The 21,360-nt window shown below is 26.5% G+C and overlaps 1 protein-coding gene across 2 annotated transcripts in view; it reads left to right on the top strand.

The window, feature by feature from the left end:
* The first annotated feature begins 447 nt into the window (after window positions 1–447).
* The window catches only part of LOC132930625 (uncharacterized), a 31,521-nt gene continuing 10,608 nt past the window's right edge, over window positions 448–21,360 (top strand). Inside the window, exon 1 of one of the 2 annotated variants that reach the window (XM_060996597.1) lies at window positions 448–830. In XM_060996597.1, coding sequence (XP_060852580.1) covers window positions 823–830 — 8 coding nt within the window. In that variant the 5' untranslated portion in view covers window positions 448–822. Of the gene's footprint in view, window positions 831–17,695; window positions 17,814–21,360 lie in introns of those variants that run through there. The other variant, XM_060996598.1, reaches the window with a different exon arrangement.

Here is a 21,360-nt window from a genome sequence, read left to right as displayed (position 1 = left end):
ATGCGTGATAATCTATACGATATAAAGAATATGGTATAGTGATGCTTTGAATGTCATACTATATGCTACACAGGCACTGGCAGCTGTTCCATAATACGCGTCGTTTTGGCCTATGAAATTGTTTTCGAGCAATATAAATATATATATGTATAAAAACGTGTGTATATAGTGTGTGTTAGAACAATATTCGCTGCGACCTTGACGTCGGTCCAGAATCGCCCCCTCGCCGCGTTTGACCAAAATAAAACGTTTAAAAATGTCTCGGGGAGGCGAACCGCGGAGAACGACTTGAAATGTGTAAAAAAATCGAAATAAATAATAAAAAAAAAAACCAGAACGAGCTATACGTGGTCGCGCACGTATACGGTTTGCGCGGACGTCCGTGCGTCATAGTGCTTATGAAAATTATTCGTACAGCAAACGAGCGCGTGAGTGTGTATATATTAGTATCATATACGTGAATATGTATATATGTGCGTAGAAATTTTTGTCCATCGGACCATCCGTATTAATTTTAGTTTTTCCGACCGCGTTTTTTCCCCCGTCGCATTCTCACGTCGGTAGTCCCGTTGTTCGTTGCAGGACTGAGAGGAGATGCGCTCGCTCGTTCGGCTGTCTGCACGCATCGACATATTTCTCAACTTTTGTAATTTTTTTTTTCTTTTACTCGAACTCCCGTCGTTATTGCCGCGCGCGAGATCACCATACACGAAGACTTGCACAATCCCGTCGTTGCATACTCACAGTGTACGACCTATACGAGAACACAACGTTTAATATTATACAATCATTTTCTTGTACCATATTGCAGTGCATTATAACATGAAATGGTGAGTTCCTGCAAGAGACAGCAGGTAAAAAAACCATATATAATATATGTATACATAAGTCCGTCCACGAGTTCGTACCTACTACCTATAGGATAAGTATGTATAGCGTTTGAAAATATTTTATTGGATTTACGGTAAAGTAAACATGGAAAACAAATTCCCTCCCCATATAGAGTTGAAATCTCACAGTGGTTGGTATGGTTCAAAGTTGTTAGTTTTTGTTTGAAATTATATATGTATGTATTGCATACGGTTAATAAATTATATAAACAATAAAAATATTTATGCACTATCACAGATTTTAAATTTATAAAACTCAAAAATGTTTCATCTTATAACAAAATATATAAATACGTGTATAATCTATAATCGTACTGAGTATTTTTTTTTAATTATACCGATTAGGTAATTTCGATAAAGTTTTTATTATCTATGCATTTTTTACATATCTGTTTTCATTTGCAATTCTTATACTTATCAATGTAGATATTTACTTGAGAAAGTTTATTAATTTCTATATGATTTTTAATATATAAATTTATAATGTATACGTATATTTAGATTGAACAATGCACTTGTTGATAGATAAATCAGTTCTGTTTTATTCAAAATCATAAATTAATGGTTGAACGTAGATTCTTTGTCTAATGAAATATATTATTTAAACTTAAAGAGTCACGATATAGCAATCATAAACACAAATTGAGCTTTAAATTTAGAGTGGTTGTAAAATGTTGTTATCAAACTTGTGAATCGTGAGGCTATCCCATACCACTTTATTTAAATTGATTTTAAAAATCCAAAAATATTTTTAACATGTAAATTATTAAACGTTTAATACAAATAAAATTGTTTTAGAATCTGTAATTATAACAATACTAATATTTGTTTATATCATCTCCGTCCAGTTGTCTGTTTGATACGGAATACCTTATTATTGATGTTATTTATATTTTCAGAATCTCAGGGATAATTTCATTTTTTAAACAACCAACATCGTAACATGGGCGTACATATTTTTTACGAACATAATTTATACAAATGATTAATTAGTATTAGGCCTGATTATTTGTTTTAATCAATTTTTAAGTTTTTATGTTGTAAAATAAGCCCTAATAAAATAAATAGTAATAATAATAATATACTTACCTACCTATATATATTATAACGGCTATATTAAAAATGATTTTAATAATAATAATAATTTCATTACCTAACAAATTAAGTACATACAAACATATTCCAATATATTTTTTTTAAATTACATGTCCTAAATTTTTATGGTACTGAAAATAATAGGATAAATAATAAGGGATAAGTCGCACTAAAGTCCCCCTCCAATTAGCTATGATACTATGATAGAAACACACAATAATAAATACTTTTCTATTTAAGTTTAATGAACCAGTGGGACACTAATATACTTAGTTTTTAAACTTATGTAGGAATTTATATATTTTGTGTACTAGTTTTTTACATGATATACCTATGTCTCCTGTAGGAACTCACCCTCACCAATCCAAACGTTATGTGAGTGTTTTGATGTTTGTATGCGTAATATAAGGCGGCGTTCCAACTTGCCATTTCAATCCGTCAAAGCCCATCAGTATATGAATATAGGTATATTAAAATATTATATATCAACAGTATTTATGACTACTTATACATATATGATGAGGTACGTGTCATAAAAACGCCGCGTGAAGGATTAAAAACGGTTTTTTTTTTCATTCTTCGATGTTATAATACATTTATCTCGATTTAACTCAAGCGATAACTGTAATAATTTTTTTTTTACATAATAATTTTAAGGAAGGTAGCGCCGCAGTCGTCGGCAACTGATACGCGTGGAGGAGCATTTTATAATAATAATTAATATTATACTATTATATAGTTTTGAGCAAACAAATTGATAAGCCGTATATTTTAATTTTTCTCTCGTTCATCGTACATTTTTATTTTTATTCTGTTTTGATGAAAAAACAGCCTTCTAGTTGGCCTCTGATCGTGAAAAAATATTGGAATTCTCTAAAAAAATACTTAAATAATAATACTTTTAAATAGTTTTTTTGTAGGCACTGCAAATACACGGGTACTTAAATATAATGAAATGTGCAAATGTTAAGACGAGTCTATTATGATCAATTTTCTTTATTATTTTTTTCAATCCTTTTTTTACTAATTATTATTTACTTAAAGTCACCAGTCGTTTATTTTTACACTTAAACTTACCACATTTTCGGCATTGCTGTCAAGGTAAAATCATTCTTGTGGGTTTGTCTTTTTCCGCTTTGCTGCCGAAGTGTAAATATGATTTGACAGCAAAGTGAAAGAGACTGATTCATAGAGAATAATACTGCAACATAGACTGAGACAAGACTTGGATTTCAATAAAACAGTTTTCATTTCAACGGTCTTAAGATGGTGGTGTTATATTATACTGTGAATAGTGAGTACCTATTTACATTATATTATATAATACGTAATATGAACTGTACTTGAAAATAGATATATTTAATTTAATAATAAAGACTACAATGTTTCAAAAGTAGGTTTTTTATGAAATTAGTGTAGTGCGTTGTTTATTATATATTTTTTCTTAGAATAATAATATTTAATATCGTCGAGAATAATATGTGAACGATATTATTAAACTTTAAAATACAATATCATACTAATTCAAAAGAAAATGTATTAATATTAATGTATAAACTTTAAATTCTTTGGAAAATTTTAGTTTTATAATATATATTATATTCATGTACTATGTACGTATCTAGTATTTACACAAAAATTCACAAAAAACGGCTTTGAAATATTTTATTAAAATTGAAAATTACGTCTACAACTTATTAATTATTGTACCAAAATTACGTTACCAAATGTTAAATTATTATTATATTTTATTTTATTTCAACATTTATTAATACTGCTATGATTTGTAATTTCATGAGATAATGATGAATGGTATACTATTTAGTCTATTATTATAATGTATATTAGTTGTTTTCATTAATTATATTAACGATTAATTGATATGATAAAATAATAATTAATATCTATATATAATTTAAAATTTAAATCATATTACCTAATTTTTCATGATAATCTAGATTATACAGAATTAAAATAATAATAATAATAATAAAAAAAATAATAATCTTTAAGATAGGTAATATATTTTAAATACATTATTAAGTTGTTTTATTCATTTTATTATTATTTTTGAATAATAAAATAATAATTTTAAGTAGGTTTTAAATTATTTATTAGACTGCATATTTTATGAATTTAATGTTAAAAATGCTTATAATGTTTTGTTAATGTTTTTATTATCAATGTAGTTACAAATGTAAATAAGATAATGTTTTATTAATTTATATATACTATACAAAAAGTTGAATAAAAACAATAAATATATTATGTACCTAATTAAGCTAATTTTTATCTGTTAAAAGTAACCGAGAGCTGTATTATTAGTATTATATTTAAAAATGTCTGTTACTTAAACATCACAATGAAATGGTAATTTAACGTCTAGAATGTAATTGTGTCACTAGTAATTTCACGGTGATACGGATATACTTATTTTTATAATATATATATATATAAACGTTAATGTGTATACATTTTTTTTTATGTAATTATGATTTATTACCAACAATAAAATACATATAATTATTATAATGTTGACATTGTGAGCATGATGTGATTCTGTTATCTTTTTACATACATTGATGGTTCTTTATATTAAGAGGTACATATATTTATGAATGTTTATAAATTAAATATGAAAAATTTCAGGATTAGGTATATATAATAGATATTATATGGCATACGTTGACTGTTGACCTATTACGAACATTACCTTATCTAATAATCTAACCTCTCTCCATTAAATAACATCCATGGTTTACAAAATATTAAATTCTTAGTTTTTGTGTAAGTTATAAACTTATATGTGATTATTAACAGAATATTATAGACACATGGTGGCGTTCATTCAACAAACTACGCGCTATTATGCTTGAATGAACATTAAACAGTACCTATAATATAAAATAATTTGACTAGGTAGTTTTTATATAGATAACTGTAACATACAAAATATAGGTAATTAGTAGAATTGGATATTGTTCATGTAGATTATAATTTACACAAGAATAAATATGTTAACGACAAATTAAAATGTTAATAATATTGAGGCGATCCCCATGAGATTTTCCTGTTAATTATGTTTCATTATAACCTGTACTCGATTATCAATGCGTAGAGCTGATAATATCATTATTTTAGTTCATTTAGCTGTAGAATGATATAGGAAACCGGTAAATAATATTATATATATTTATTTTAATCTCATCATTAAAATAATATTATAAACGACTAAAATGTCGGTTTAGTGATTTAAAATTAATTTTTAGATATGTGAAACAAAAAATAGTAAAGCACTATGTGATAAGTAAAATAGAGCTTTCGATCGATGTCCGAAATTTGTTAAATAATAATAGAATAGAATGTTTTTATACATTTTAAACGTTTACTGTTGACTAAAAATCTATTGAATAACTGGAGATCGAATACAATATTATATTATTATTATTATCGATCAATGGTCTATGAGTCATTATGATAATTACATTATATAATTTTGTAACAGAATTTAGTACGAAAAATTAAGCAAATCTTGAAATCTAATGATTATTATTATTGTGTTGAGCAATGGCCAACATTCAACAATGTAATCTCCGTTCTACGGAGCTCAAAATAAACGGAATTTACGTTGTAGGCACGGTAGCTTCTATACCGTGTTGTAGGTATAGTACATACTATGTTGACTAGTTTATATCTTACCAGATGGTTGCTGACTTATTATAAAAATGTGTATTAGCAAAATGATTTTGCCAATGGAAATCATCAACCAAAACGTCATAAATCAATTATTATATTGTTTTAATTGAATGTTTACTTGTATCACTTATACAAGGTACACAGACAATAAATATTATTTCCACACTACGACACATCATACATTATTATTGTTTAGTTGTCTATAAAGTATGTTTAATGTGCAGTTATGGCGGAAATCTACACATAGATTTACAAACTATATATGATTAATAATTCGTATAAACAGCATGGACACGTAAATACACGCTGATTTCTCTTTGTTCGTCAAACGTACCTCATGTATTTTCGTCGTTTATCATCATTTATGCAGTATTTGTTAACGTCACCATACGGAGATTTAGTCCAAATTTTGGGAAGGTGTTAAAGTTTTTAAATAAAGGTTACATTAATTATATTTAAAATAATAGTCAAAACAATTTGCATAACTAAACCCCCTCACCGGTCAATGTTTTAAATATTGTTGTTGTTTTTGTAGGGTTAGGTCTTAAGGTTATTACCAATATAATATTTTTATTTGAGAAAAAAATGGGTTAGTTTTAAAATTATGTTTTAATAGCATTTTATTTTTGAGATGAGACGACTATACGGGCCTTAAGATTAAAGACTATTTACTTTGAAAATTAACTAAACTTAGTCAATTTTTTAAATAGTTTTCAAGATATTACAAAACGTTCTAATATCTCATGCTATAAAATAATAATACTCGTCAAAGTTTTTTTGAGGGGCTTGGGAATTATTTGAGTGGATAAGCCACCGTAAGTCACTCCAATCTCCGTCAATGTCCGATATGTACGTAAATGCCACTGATTTATATTTGGACATGTTGTAGTATGCTAAATAGTATATACCTACTCTAATCGGGTTTATTGATATCGAAAAACAAGTATTTAAGTACCTATGTAAAATCTACTGGTATAATGGAATTAAAAAAAAAAAAAGAGTAAATAAAAGTATAAAACATGTAAATTCCATAGAATAGATATTCGTTACATTTGAATATATTCTATATATTCTATATCAATCGATTATTTTAATAGCATACTATCACGATAATATTACTAGTGTATGGTTTTTGAAAAAAAGGATTTTTTTTATAGCGTGTATAGAAAGAACATTGAATTATTGAAAAAATATTGTATCTTACAGTTTTTTGGGAGGTTTTACTTATTTTTTACTTAAACAAACAATAAATTTAGTTGAATATTTTTCTATATATTTTGATAAATAAATATCGAATACCTATAAATCAAAATGTTTTTTGCTTCACATTTAGATATGAGCAATTAAAAATATAGGTTGTCATAAAAAGTAAACGAAATACCATTTTAAATATAAAATTAATGGAGCCAATTATATTGTATTGTAATTAGATATGTAGTAAAAATCATTTAGTATTACCCGGATGAGGTTAGAGAATACGACGATAGGAGGTGATTCTATTATTATCTTTCCGAATGTGGTGTATTTAAATTTTAAATTGATTCAAATGTCTATATATAATTACTATTCTTAAATTTGGTAAAGTAAAAATACATATTTTATTTAAAATTGTACACATTTTCTTTTCAATCATAGTGTAATAATCAGATACAGCTATAGAGGTGATCATGAATTACATTACTACAATGTGGTAAATAATATAATAATGGTCGGGCCAATAGAATTAGCAATACCTGTCTTTCGCGCGTTATCGATAAACCTCGTGCAGTTAACATAGGCATATACTATATTGGTAGAATCTACAACCACCCTATGGTGAACATACATATTTAGTTATGTTAATAGTTTCCTTTTTAGTTTTCGACCGTAATCCGCATCGGACAAGTTGTACGTTGGTACAATTCCGGACAAGAATGATGTGAGATATAGCCCCCCTCGGTAACGTCAGTTGTTAGAATTGGAGTGCTAAGAGAGACGAGAGGATAGTTTATAGTTATATTACTTAAATTTACAAGTAATAAGTGTAAAATTAGTATTTTATATCTAATTACTTAAAAATATTTACATCGAACGTTATACTATAATATGTATATAATATACATAAATCCTGGACGGATGGATGATTGATTAGAATTTTCAGCTATTGCCATATACATGTTCCGTTTTTTTTGAAATAATATTTAAGGTTACATATTTTAACGGAACGTACTAGATCAGCTATATACATATACCTAATCTTAATATTCGAATAATTTTTCCAAGATTGGATTCGATTACTATTAATATCATACGTGTCTTGTTTAATTTATTATTTATAATACACGATTAAACATACATGGGTAAACATTGAGAAATTTTGCAGAGCAGTCCTAGGCCAATGCACCGTGGGCATATTATGTATAACAAGAAAAAATGAACGGCTTGCCAAAAATCTCACGATAGCAAGCCAGTATGTCAGCATTATTTTTATTTTTAGGAATGAAAAACGAGAGCAAAACTAAAATTATAATCGCCAGAAGAATCGCGTTTACTTTTGAGTTTCTGTAATATATTGAGCTGTGTACTCATTTGTAAGATTTTTGAAACAACAATGCAAACTATTTAATAAATACAATAGAAAATGTGGAGTATAATTTCAAATATAAATGTTTATATGTATGGTGTATAGAAAAATCGGTTTATGGTTAGAAAGTATAAGTTATAGTTGTTTATTATTTTTATTTAACAATATTACGTTGGTGCAAATTTATAGTAAAAATCTGCGACAAACAACAATAATTACACCGATTTATATTAATATTGTATACATATATAAATATTAAATAGACTAAATATAATTATAATACATTGTTTACGTTTAATAACTGCTTATACGATTTATTTTTTGGAATTATTAATCTAAAAGACTTTGATTTAATTAATTGTCGGTTTTATGCACACGCATTATAATTTATAAATTTATATTACTGTAATGATAAAAAAAAATTATTTAAAATCATTTTTTTTTTTTTATTTCGGAACACATAAATATATTATTATAAAATATGTTATCACGCTATTATTATTAGATGACGACTGACTACTGTATGACGATAAAATTTTATTTTTAATAAAATATACTTTATACATAATAGGTATACTTTATTAATATATAATACCATTGTATAAAACAAGTTTGTAACCATCGAAACGTTCAAACGTATACCTATTGGCGTATTGACATTGTCAGATATGGTAAAAAATGTGTTAAGCTTGGGATTAAAATTTCCAAAAAATAAATACACCAAAATCCACTCTACATGCAGCTGACCACGTAGTTTACACTGCTGGAACTGAATCGGAAACTCGCTAACAAATTAGGTACGTGGGATGGTTTTCCGTTGTCGTAGTCGACGCGTATAACGATATTTCACTCAGTACAGGAACTATACAGTATACATATTATACACTATTTCGTTTTAATTGTACAGGGTGATTCACCAAGCATATGCTCATTACTCAAACTTATTCTTTAATTTAGTTAATAAGTCATTTAATTATAGGTACTTAATAGCCTTATTTTTAAATACTTAGATTTTGTATATTATTTAAGAAATATCTTGTGGCGGTACCAACTTCATTTTTAATCACCTTTTTTTCTTGTAAATTTATAAGTAGATGATTTATTTTGTAAATAATAAGGTATCCATGATAATGTGTTTAGAAGATTTGGAGTTGATGATTTAAAATGTTAGTAATTAATATTAATCTATATCAACATTTTAATTAGTATATATTGTTATAATTTAGAAAATATCTCGTTAAACTTTAACTTTTAACTTAACTCGTTAAAATTTTAATTTAAATGCATCATTATTTTTAAATAAGTTATCTGCCTAAAAATACTATCTTGAATGTCAAATGGTATAAAAAATTAGGTAATAATTGAAATGTCGACTAGCTTACTTAAAATTTCCCATAAACCAAAATTTAAATTAATTAATTCTCAAAAGAAAAAAATGTAGGTGAGTATGCTCAGTGAATCACCCTATATAATATATAAGCACACACAAAGTTGAATATAGATCACACACACGCTGTACAATATACAATGTATAATAAATTATCTACATAAAATAACACGTGGGTTCGATGTACGGTATCCAGTAAATCCGGGGCATGAAACTTGACGCATTTGCGTATCGATTCACGTGTTTTGAAAAATTTGTTTCATGATACGGGCGCTAGTATATGATGTAGATTTAATTTGAAAATGCTAAATATATGTTAAGAAAAAAATTCAACGCGAGTAAAAGGCGTCGTAAGGGATCCCGAGTTATAGATCTTCAACGGGGCAGCGCAAAGACTATCAATATTTAGACGTCAGTCCGAACGAATCACCACGTTGCCGGTTAACAAACGGAATGTCATCCTTTATCCGTCACAGAGAGGTAGACATCTCAGGGGGTTTTATATGTCTTGTTTGTGAATAGATACAGTTCCGTGACGAAATGACGCGGTCGCAGCTTTCTTGGACGCCTATACAGTATACAGTAACTTAATTATAATAAAGTGTATAATACTAGTATATTCTTACAGTATTTTTTTGAAATATATTTTACTATAACATTTAGGTTTAATTATAAATCAAGTAAAGAACCAAAAACAACAAATGGGTTCTTACTCATTGTAATCATAATTTAACCGTTTTAGAAAAACAGTTTTTATTTTATCGTAATTTAAACTATCTATTTTAGCATTACACTAAAAGTAGCTCATACTCTATAAAACTCGGTCATCTAAAATAACTTCATACAGTCGTTTATATACTAATTGATTGATATTGATATAATATTATTCTTTGAATTATTTTAATAAATCATATTTATTAAATATTGGAAAAACAAACATACAATGATAGTTATTTACTGAGAAAAATGTTCCATAACTTGGCTTCTGATCATTATTTTAGTATTGAAGTGTATTTAATTAAATGTCATGCATTTAATAAGAAATAATTTATCAGTAGTAGTTTATTAATATAAAATATAACATGATTAACTCACGAAAGTATGCAAAACAGTAATATAACAATGTACAATCGTATTGTCAGTTTTTATTTTTTTAAGAGCTATATAGTATTGGTCAGCAATTTACAGTGATATATGCACTTGAAGTAGTATTAAACAAATAATATTTATAAGCAACAATTTAACAAGAACTATACGTTAACTATATGTTGAATCGTGAAATTTTGGCAAATGTACCTAAAATGCCTATCCGAAACGCCGTGTGATTATAATTGCAGTATAATTATTGAAGTACGTAATATTTCATATTATTTTAACAACATAATATTTTTAAGGTGCCGGGAAAACCAATATTACTACTGCGGTGTATCATATTTAATGCAGTGTCAACAAATTTATTTTGTTTAAATACGTTTACACAATAATATTGTATGAATTATATTAAGTATAGAAAATTTTTATTACGAGGTACAAAACCACAAGTTAAATACAATAATATTATAAAAACCAAAATATTTTCAAATTTATAGTTACGTCGTGTATCTTACAGTAGTTGTAGTAGTAACTAGTAATTGTAGTAGTACATAATATATTTAATTAGAGATTTGTTTTAAATATGTCGGTATGTAGTAAATAGTAATACTGGTTTTTAACAGTAATTTTTAGGTGTACGATTACAAAATACTAATATATTATATATTCATTGTATACTATATATAACATAACGGTAAGATAACAAATACAATTTTAAAGCATAATTAAAATAAATAAGGAATAGTGGATCATCATTGTTAATGCTTGTCAAACGCGTGACAGGTTCATTTTTTGATAGTTGGTCGTGAATGAAAAATAGAGATAAGTTATGCCTTTTTGCAAACTTACCGAGCAATGGCTTTAAAATTAATTTGTACTAAAAAGAAAGAGGAGTATACCATACCTACTCTAGATGTTAATATGGAGAAATGAAAGATTACATAAGTATCCACGATCATCTAATGAGCATAAATTAAGAAGATAGATTATAGGAGCATAATTCTGAGGTTGAAAAATATTGTCAAATGTTGTAAATTTCAAAAATGTTCACTGAATTCGTTCTCTTATTGAATCAAATCAGTTGTTTTAGGGTCCCATACGATTATTAATAGGACCAACGTGAATTAATTCAAATACCTATAGCTGGTGACTTTGAATTCACCAGTAGCTGATGAAATTCAATACTTTTAATGCTTTGCAAGTAACATTATCAATGTATTTACAGGAACAGGAAGATGCAACTGAAAAACGAGTTCGAGATCACGTCATACACACAATGCGTTTTTATTTATAAAAGCTACTAAATTGACACCGATAGATGTCGCTCACTATATTGCACCTAATTTATACTTAAAAAAGTATTCGATTCAATGTCGCTAATAAAAACAAATTGATAACAATATCTATAATAAGTTTTTTTTAAATATTCTATAGAATACGTACACATTTTCATCTTGTTAATAAATGAAAGGTATTTTCATTATTTGTTTTAAATGCACACAAAACTAATAATTTAATATTACATAGTTAATGTGTTTTTGTTATTTTATCGTTATAATATTATTTAAATAAACAATTTTAATAATCTTTGCTTCATATAGTGATCAAAATACAAGATTATATCTACCCACAACTATTATCTAAATTTAGAAAATAATTATTTAAATAAATAGATATAAATACTGAAAAAGGGTACGCACAGGTATCCATAACGCAGTGATGGTTTGTGTCTCCGTGTACAATGTTCAGTGTGCATACATGTAAATGATTATATCTTATGTATATCAACTATTATATTATTTATAGAAAGAGATTAAGAGAATTAACATAAATAAAATCCATACTCATATATATTATCACGAATAGCGTAATAATATTTTATTTGATTATACACTAAAACAGTAATAATATTAAAAGCAATAATAAGTACTTACATTAAATACCGTTGGAAATAATTCAAAAATTATTTGTTTTGATTTATTTATATGTTATATATTTCATCTAGATAGGATATATTTATCTTACATGGCAATCATTTATACATTATCTAGATGAGATAAAGAAACAGGCGTTTTGATTTAGATATTGCTCAATATTGGTATGCGATAAAAAGGCAAAAATGGAAATTAATATGCATTGTATTTGTATAAGTACATATTATGAATAATTATTGATTTTTAGTTATGGTTCGTTAAGACATGCGATGAAATCGGCGAAACCGAGAGCGCCACTACTGTACATATTATAATAATAGTAATAACAATATATATATATAGTCATGTATTTATACGAATGTACACACAATAAACGGGGTGAAAATATAGCCGTGACGTTTATAAAACACGAAAATAAATCATCAATTTGAGTTTCAGGCTCCCACGATTATTAAATTTAAGATTAATAAATTATTTACACAATAACGGAAAATATTATTCTGGGATATTTACGGTCTGAAGATATTTTCCTTCCGAAACATAATGGCAATTTTAAATGTTGACGAGGTCTAAGTATACTATATGTATAAAAATAAACTATATTAACTGCGTGTCTTCTTAATACATTTATTACATTATTTTTAAATTAAATTCCCCGTACCAATTACAATATTATTTCAAACATAAATTAGGTATTAGTTTTACTATTATTATAATATGGTACCTAATATTGTTCAATGTATATATTATTCATTGTACAATTTATCATATTATTCTGAATAAAATATTTTGAAAAAAAAGAAGAATTTTCACTGTTTGGATATTTTAGTTATATTATTTTTGTTTTAGTTTTAAGCGTTTTAATACTTGTAAACTTTTAACACACATTTATTAAACATTGACTTATTTCAGCTGTTTTATCGCTGAACTTATTAGACGTTTATTCTCATCCCGGACAAAGTTCTGTAGTTGTTTCGCTAGTTATACATTAGTGTGTTGTACCTAAGTAAAACGATATACGTATATTTGTATATATATTTGCATGTGATGTTTGTATATTTAGAAAATATGGTAATATATATATATATATATTCATAGTGAAACAAGTTAAGTTAATAATAATAATTATTTCATCGTCCATGATAATATAGTTTTCAAATATAATATACAATAAACGAGTTGATGTTATGTCTTCTGTAATAACAAACCAATATGGACAAATTGTTAAAAATTTTACTTTGTTCGAAGTTCAAATATCGAAAAGGATTGTTAATTTTACGGTATGATTGAATCGATAATTTTAAATTGGGGTAAGCATGTTACTGATTGGTATAACGCGTGCAGCCAAGTACGATCAAATATAGTTTCACCGTTGGACAATATGGCACACTACAAGGGCATTTCATTTGACTTGACCTTCTGCGCAACTAAGTAAACGGCTTTTAAACATGTTCTGCATTACCCGTATGTATAAATACTATTATTAAATTAAACTCGACGCCATGACATATTATAATACATTATTTACCTTTATATTACTACACGATTTTTACACGTTGCGCCACAACATCAGAATATTATAATAAATGTATAATATTGTTTAGGGTTTAGAATTTAAAAATGTGAACGTTTGACGATGAGGTTTTACGCAAAATATACAAATGGGGCTGTATATTATGTGTATTATATATACATGCAGCAGATCCGATAATAGATCGGGTGCTTATTATAATAATAACACACCGGTGTAGCGGATACGGCATTAATAATATTATTAATCGTTCGGGTGCCTCTGAAGAATTAATCAATTATACTTTGGTGTAGTAATTGTTTGGTATATAGTATTATATTGCTATCGACTATTCATAATATAATATATACGTATGCGTGTGTGTAACCAGCGAAATCGATTGTTTGCGTTCAACATCGGTAGGACAACAAATATTTCAGGATATGCGTTTTGAACATTGTTAGGCAATTCATCATGTCGGAAAGCATATGGCGTTGATGTATAGCTCAACGTACCGCTGCCGTGGTGTATTTCCCTTAGAACTCGCATGGCACAGATTGGTAACGGAAATGGGGTGAATAAAATATGTTATAAATTCTTCTATCACAGTTCTATAGTTGTAACGATATTATTTTATTGTAATAATTCTAATTCAGAGTTACCGCCAGTAATGAACAATTATTTATTATTATAAAGTGTTTATACGTATATTATTATTCATGACGTAGCCATGCAGTATCGAATAGTGTCATATTTCAATACTTAACGGGTTTTCTTGTTATTGTTTAATAAAAATATCTAATAAATATTATAAGATTATTTTTAAGTACACATTTAAGTCATTTAAATAGGTACTCTAAAATATTATTAATTGTTAATTGTAACTATCTAGTTGATCAATAATTAATAATATTATTAAACGGAAATTATCAATAGTTACACGTTTATTACGAAAACATTCACCAGTAAACTGTGTTAAGTTCTAACAAGTTTAGCATAAATTTTAAATAGAGTGGCACAGATAGAAATAGAAATATTTTATAAACATCTAATAGGTCAACCATATTTTACTTGAGGCAACTTAACCAATGCAAAGTGTTAAATATACTTCGCCATTTACTAAAATATGGTATTCAGTCATTAAAAAGTTAGAGGAATCAAAGGCCACTTGACAGAAAAATTGTATTTCAACAAAATGGTGTTAAGTGACTAGAAATGGACTGAGTTTAGAGATACTTATACTAGATATTTTTTTATAGTATGTGGATGTACACTTGCGTTTATAATTAATTATGAATATTAAGAGGTGACTACATGCCCACTTTTTGAGGGATTTAATATAAATAATTTTAATGAAAATTTGAGAAATATTTAAATTTAATCCTAAAAGATGTTTAAATACTAATTCTAAGCCACTTTGAAGTGATTTCATATCAGTAGCGTTGTTGCATAATTTATTGTGATATTATAATATAAACATTTTTTTTCATAAGCATGACATCGGAAAATTAAAGGATAATATTGCACAGATAAAGTTCTCTTTTTATATTGAACATATGGTGACTTAACTACAGCTGTAGCTATTGTAGTATTCTACTATCATCCGAAAAATCGTTAAACAAAAAAATATTTTCATACTGGCATCCTTTTAAGATACTATAATAATTATTGTGATGACTAGTAAATTTATATAATTACTAGTCTCATTACTTCTGATCTGATGAAAGGTGTTTATTGTTTTCCGAGTAATATGAACTGTTGGTAGTGCCTCGAAGCATATTAGTAATTTACAAGTAATTGAATTTTGTTCACAGGTATACTAAGAAGCTTCTAAGGGTGTGATTTAAAATTGTTTGCAGTATCTATCAAATAGTATTATATAGGTACCTATATACCTATGGTACAGTCTGCTAAAATTAATTATACTTTATTTTTCTTGTTATTGTAATTAATAATTAGTAATTTATAGTTCTTTAAACTATGATATGTGGAAAAAATATACAAATCGTGTTTAATAATCATAATATTGTATTTCTCTATATTATTGATGTAGGCACATTTTTTGCCTATAAAATATGGTGTTTTAAAATTGTTCTTAAGAATGTCCTGAGAATATCCTCATAGGAAATAATATATAAAGATCTAGTATTTGAAATTAATTTTGCTTTAATTTCTTGTCCAGAATATGGGACATTAATTATAATACAAATCGCGAACTTATAAATTATAATAATGAATATAGTAATAACTATGGTATAAACACCAGCGCAGGGCTGACAGCGAAGCGTGAGAGTAGGTACGTATACATATAGAATTTGCACAAAGTTTATTTGTTCGAGTACGTAATAAGTGCATAACAATTAACCATATTATACTCGTGTATTATATTATTATATATTATATAACATGGTATTTATGCTTTTTTTTTTAAATATAAATATAAACTGAAAAATATTGGAGTTTTTATTGGTATTTTAGAAATCATTCGAATTGTATTATAGTGTTTTGATTTTTTTTTTTTAATACAATGCAAATATTTATATATTATTAAATAATTCGACAATAATACTATATTGACTATAAAATTAACCAACAATTTTTTTATATTTATATTTTACAATTATTATTATATATTTATATTAAGTTTACGTATATGAACTATAAAAATTAAATATTTTAAAAAAGAAGCTGAAATTTTTTGCATTTTGTCAGAAGCATTCAACTATATGACAACACATAGCAGCACCTAATATTTATTAAATTTTAAAATAAGATAAATTATTGAAAACTATGCATATAAGTATTTAAAAAAAAAAATGTGAACTAATGTAATTTAAAGAATTTGTAATACACGAAGCATTAATGGACATTGAAGCCAAGGTCAAAAAAAGATAGGTTCTTTTATTATTGTTTAATATTAAATATTTTTTCACTTAGATTTTATTTAAACGCACGATATTTTACAATAAGCAATGAAAATAAGCTTATTAAAAATGTATGATTCAATGAATACGAAAATTAAAAATTTAATTTAATAATTTGTAGTTAATGTAAAATGTATAGTTAAATATCATTTTATAATCTCAAAATACTATCTATTGTAGTGATATTAATTATATAAAGTGGACGTCTTAGTTTGTCGACTATTATTAATAGTTGTGACGATTATATAATATTATAATATATTATGTAGTTGTTAATGATTATGTTTTAGAAGTGATAATGTGGCTGTCGTTATTGTTGTGGAACAATGTCTAAGCGTACTTTACAATTAAAATGTAGGTCCAAAAGTGTGTTTTAACATTTTCACCGTTAATCGATCACTTAAAAGTTCAAATGTTTAAATTATGTTTAATTGTAATAATGTCTGTACAATGTTTCCGTAAAATGAATTATTTTCGAGTAAGCCTCGCGTTGTTACATTGCCATTTCCACGTTTTGTCGTAGACATTATGCGTGTCTACAAAACTTCATAGCTGGTAGATACAAATCGACCCCGTAACCTATTTTAGGGTGCAGTCTTGAAACAACGGACGACCTTCAAACTAAAACGATAACCACACAATAAGTATTTACGTGGGAAAAGAACTGTTTTAGTACTTGCACGTCAGCACTATCAGACGACCGTCAGTTCCACAATGTCCAGGTGAGACGATAGGAATATAATATACTTTTTAACTATTTTAGTTTAATTAAAATTTTTATTTTTTGATATCAGAGTAAAAATGAGCTACTACACTACTACGGGTTGTCTACATTGCTGACATAATTATTTTCCGATTTTAAAGAATCATTAATGCTGTGAGAGACGTATTTAGGGTGGCATGGGGGGGCGGTAAATTTTGAATTTTGGAGAGCATTTTGATATAATACGGTATCTAGATTTATCTTAGCTGGGGCGCAAAATTCTTAAATATGTCTCTGAATGCTGTTGTTTTAATGTTTACGCATATTGATATTATTGTATTTTATTGATCTAGTTTTTAGGCGTACCATACTATTTTAGTACTGATTAGTACTTACTACATAACCATCCGATTGCGTTGTTATAAAAAAAAACTTATTATACAGACACGACGTATTCAGTGGTTTGGAAAATATAATTGTAACTCATATTTATATTGATAGAACTCAAAGTAAACTTGATGTGCTTATTGCATATATATATTGGTATATATTTTGAGTGTAGGAACCTATAATTTTCTACGATTCTCGCATATAAGTACTTTGTTTTTTGTTATTGTTTTTATTTTGTTATTTACACGAGTTTGGTTTTGATGCACTTCACACATTTATTCACCCATAAAGAAATATTGACATTTACTTCTCAGTTTGGTAAAAGCGCTTTTTAATTGTTTAAATGAAAATAGTGCTGTTGATACACATTTTTTGTATAAAATGAAGCTAAGTTTAATTGCAAGGTTTCACCGATCAAAGTACAGATTTTATTTATCTATTCGTATACTCCCTTGAAATTTTACCAGTATATAGCCTACATTAACTTAGCAATAAAATAATTATGTACAAAAATTAAATATTAGGTATGAATAGACCATGACAAATTTAACGGAAATTGGAATATGAGGGGAATTTGTTCCGTTTTACATACACCATATAGAGGAAAAAGATAGACAGTAATTTATTATTATTATGTTTAAAGTTTTTGAAAATTTATAAGTTATCGAAATAGAAAAACGATTCTAAACGATGTTTGATTTCTTAACCTAAAAACGGGATTGCATAAGCGCGTTTCGAATAAATTTATTTAAATTACTGACATTTCTAAACAATCTTCTTCTTAAAAACACAATCAACTGCCTTACATAATATTTAGGCAAAATGGATTACATATCGGTCAAATTTGTGTGTTTAAATTAGAAATACGATTTTGCTGGATATTATTATACCGTATAAGTGATCAAAATATGAACAAATAATGTATAATTTTAAATTGTTAAGCGTTTAAAGGAAACAAGGTATTGCATAGGTATTAAAAAATAAAAAATAAAAAAAATACTGAAAATATTGAAATACATTGAATATATTATTAAAATATTATAACCATACAATATGCCTTATACTCTTACGTACGCTATTCGTTTATATTATTATTGAATATATGCAGTATTCGTATACTTTATTGTATTAACGTGAGTATAAGATGATAGTGAAAACAATTTTACAGAAACAGTTATCTGATATCGTTCGTATAGAATACACGATAATAAAATATGATAAAGTAAAGACGTGACATCGTTTATACGTGTTAGAAATATGGGAACGTGTGCCTTCTGGGCTTTTGTCTTTTATTGTAAAAGTCACTCAACCCGATGACATTGATACGCGTATATTTATATATGTACATTGTATTATTGTGTATGTTTGTTACAATATTATAGTGACTATACTACGAAAATATTAATTTTTTTTCTTAGAAATATTTTAACCAAGTCTTATATATTATACATACATTTTTTAAAATTATTTATAGTATTTACAAATTCTCCTTTATTTTTGGAAATAGTAGTCTTCCTTCATTTTCTAAATGGAGACGAAAAGTTAGTGTAGGTGATAATTTTAGTTTTAAGATAATATTTTTGATTAAATATTAATAAGAAAATATCCATGTACATACAACGAATGGTTTATTTTATTACTTTATTATTAAAATTAATGAAAAGTTGCTTACAATGCAGATGTATGTTTATTATTGAACATATATTTGGTATATATAATTTACTATTATAGCTTTATGATATATATTATAAAATAATAAGTACCTTATTAAGTATGGTCCTTTCACGTGTAAATCCTTATCGATGCGATCATATTAATGTTGTTAATTTGGCAACGAGAATAAAATGTTCTTACAAATAAAAACGATGAACATAATGCATAACATAAAATATTATGCATTGTTATATCCTACAAATTTTCAAAATAAGAATTTCGTTGAGTAATTTTTTTTTTTTTAATAGATAGGTCGGATATGATTTATTGTTATATTTCATTTGAGTTCAAGGTAAATGCAGCGTGCAATAGTCATTAAGAAGTCGCTGCAAAGGGTGAAAAAACTTGAAAGTATATAATAATTTATAACTCTTTTTACAGTTATTCGCAATTGTAATACCGTCCTTTGATACGATTGGGTGGTAATTTTTCTTTGCAAACATTTTCGTACATAAATACGTAACACATCTTTTCATTAACGTTTATTCGCTTTTTAGCGTTCGTGGTAAAGAGTGAGTATCTATAGCTGTTATATTAATTTTTATTTAGAACATATTTTAAAATAACAATTGATAATATTTTTCTACCGACAAACTTTTCATGCACGAGTAGAATTAATAAAATATCATTACAACTTATATAGTATACCACACGTTACTGCTGTCGCCAGTTTTGATTAAATTAGTTTATGAAACTTCGTTCATATTTTATACTGTATTCGGGAAAACTTATCAGTATTTTTCGGGATCACAAGTTATTAAAATGTAATATTTTATGAACCAAAATACTCAAGGCCGACACGATTTTTCAAAGTAATTTGCGTGTCATTTGCACAATACATTCGTACGTACATACATAATATTATTATACACGCGTTATATGTTTCCATATTAAATTTTTCCATCCGGAAAATTATATTATTAACATTTTTACTGTTTAGGAGAAGGGTAATAGATTCTAAATTATTGTATATAATAAAGTATAAAGTTGTCGGATAATTATTGTTAAAGTCGGTATATTAGACGACGATTTTAATATAATATGTATTTTGGATTTTTTGAAAAAAATAATACCAATATAAATATAATTATATAATGTATACACGTTACAAATTTAACCAAACCTAAACTTTTATTCTTTTGAGTTCACAAAAATAACTCGTTTTAAGAATTTAAACAAATGCTTATCGCATCGATATTGTTTTTTATTTTTATCTACATTTATTGTCGTTTTAAATAATAACACTATGAAAACATGTATGCTTTTATCTAAATTTCCCATTCAATTTATTCTGCGAAAATAGGATTGTAAATATAATTAAAGTAAATATTTAAAACACACGATATTTATGTACCTATGTAATAGGTTGTTAGTCAAACAATGTACGATACACCGCAATAAATTACTCAAACAACGTGAACATTTTGTTTTATTGCTTTTTTATTCAATATTCTTCATTCTTG

The sequence above is a fragment of the Rhopalosiphum padi genome, chromosome 4 (genome assembly GCF_020882245.1).
Source record: "Rhopalosiphum padi isolate XX-2018 chromosome 4, ASM2088224v1, whole genome shotgun sequence".
Taxonomy (NCBI): domain Eukaryota; kingdom Metazoa; phylum Arthropoda; class Insecta; order Hemiptera; family Aphididae; genus Rhopalosiphum; species Rhopalosiphum padi.
Note: the sequence above shows the minus strand (reverse complement) of the source record. Positions and strands in the feature narration are given on the sequence as shown.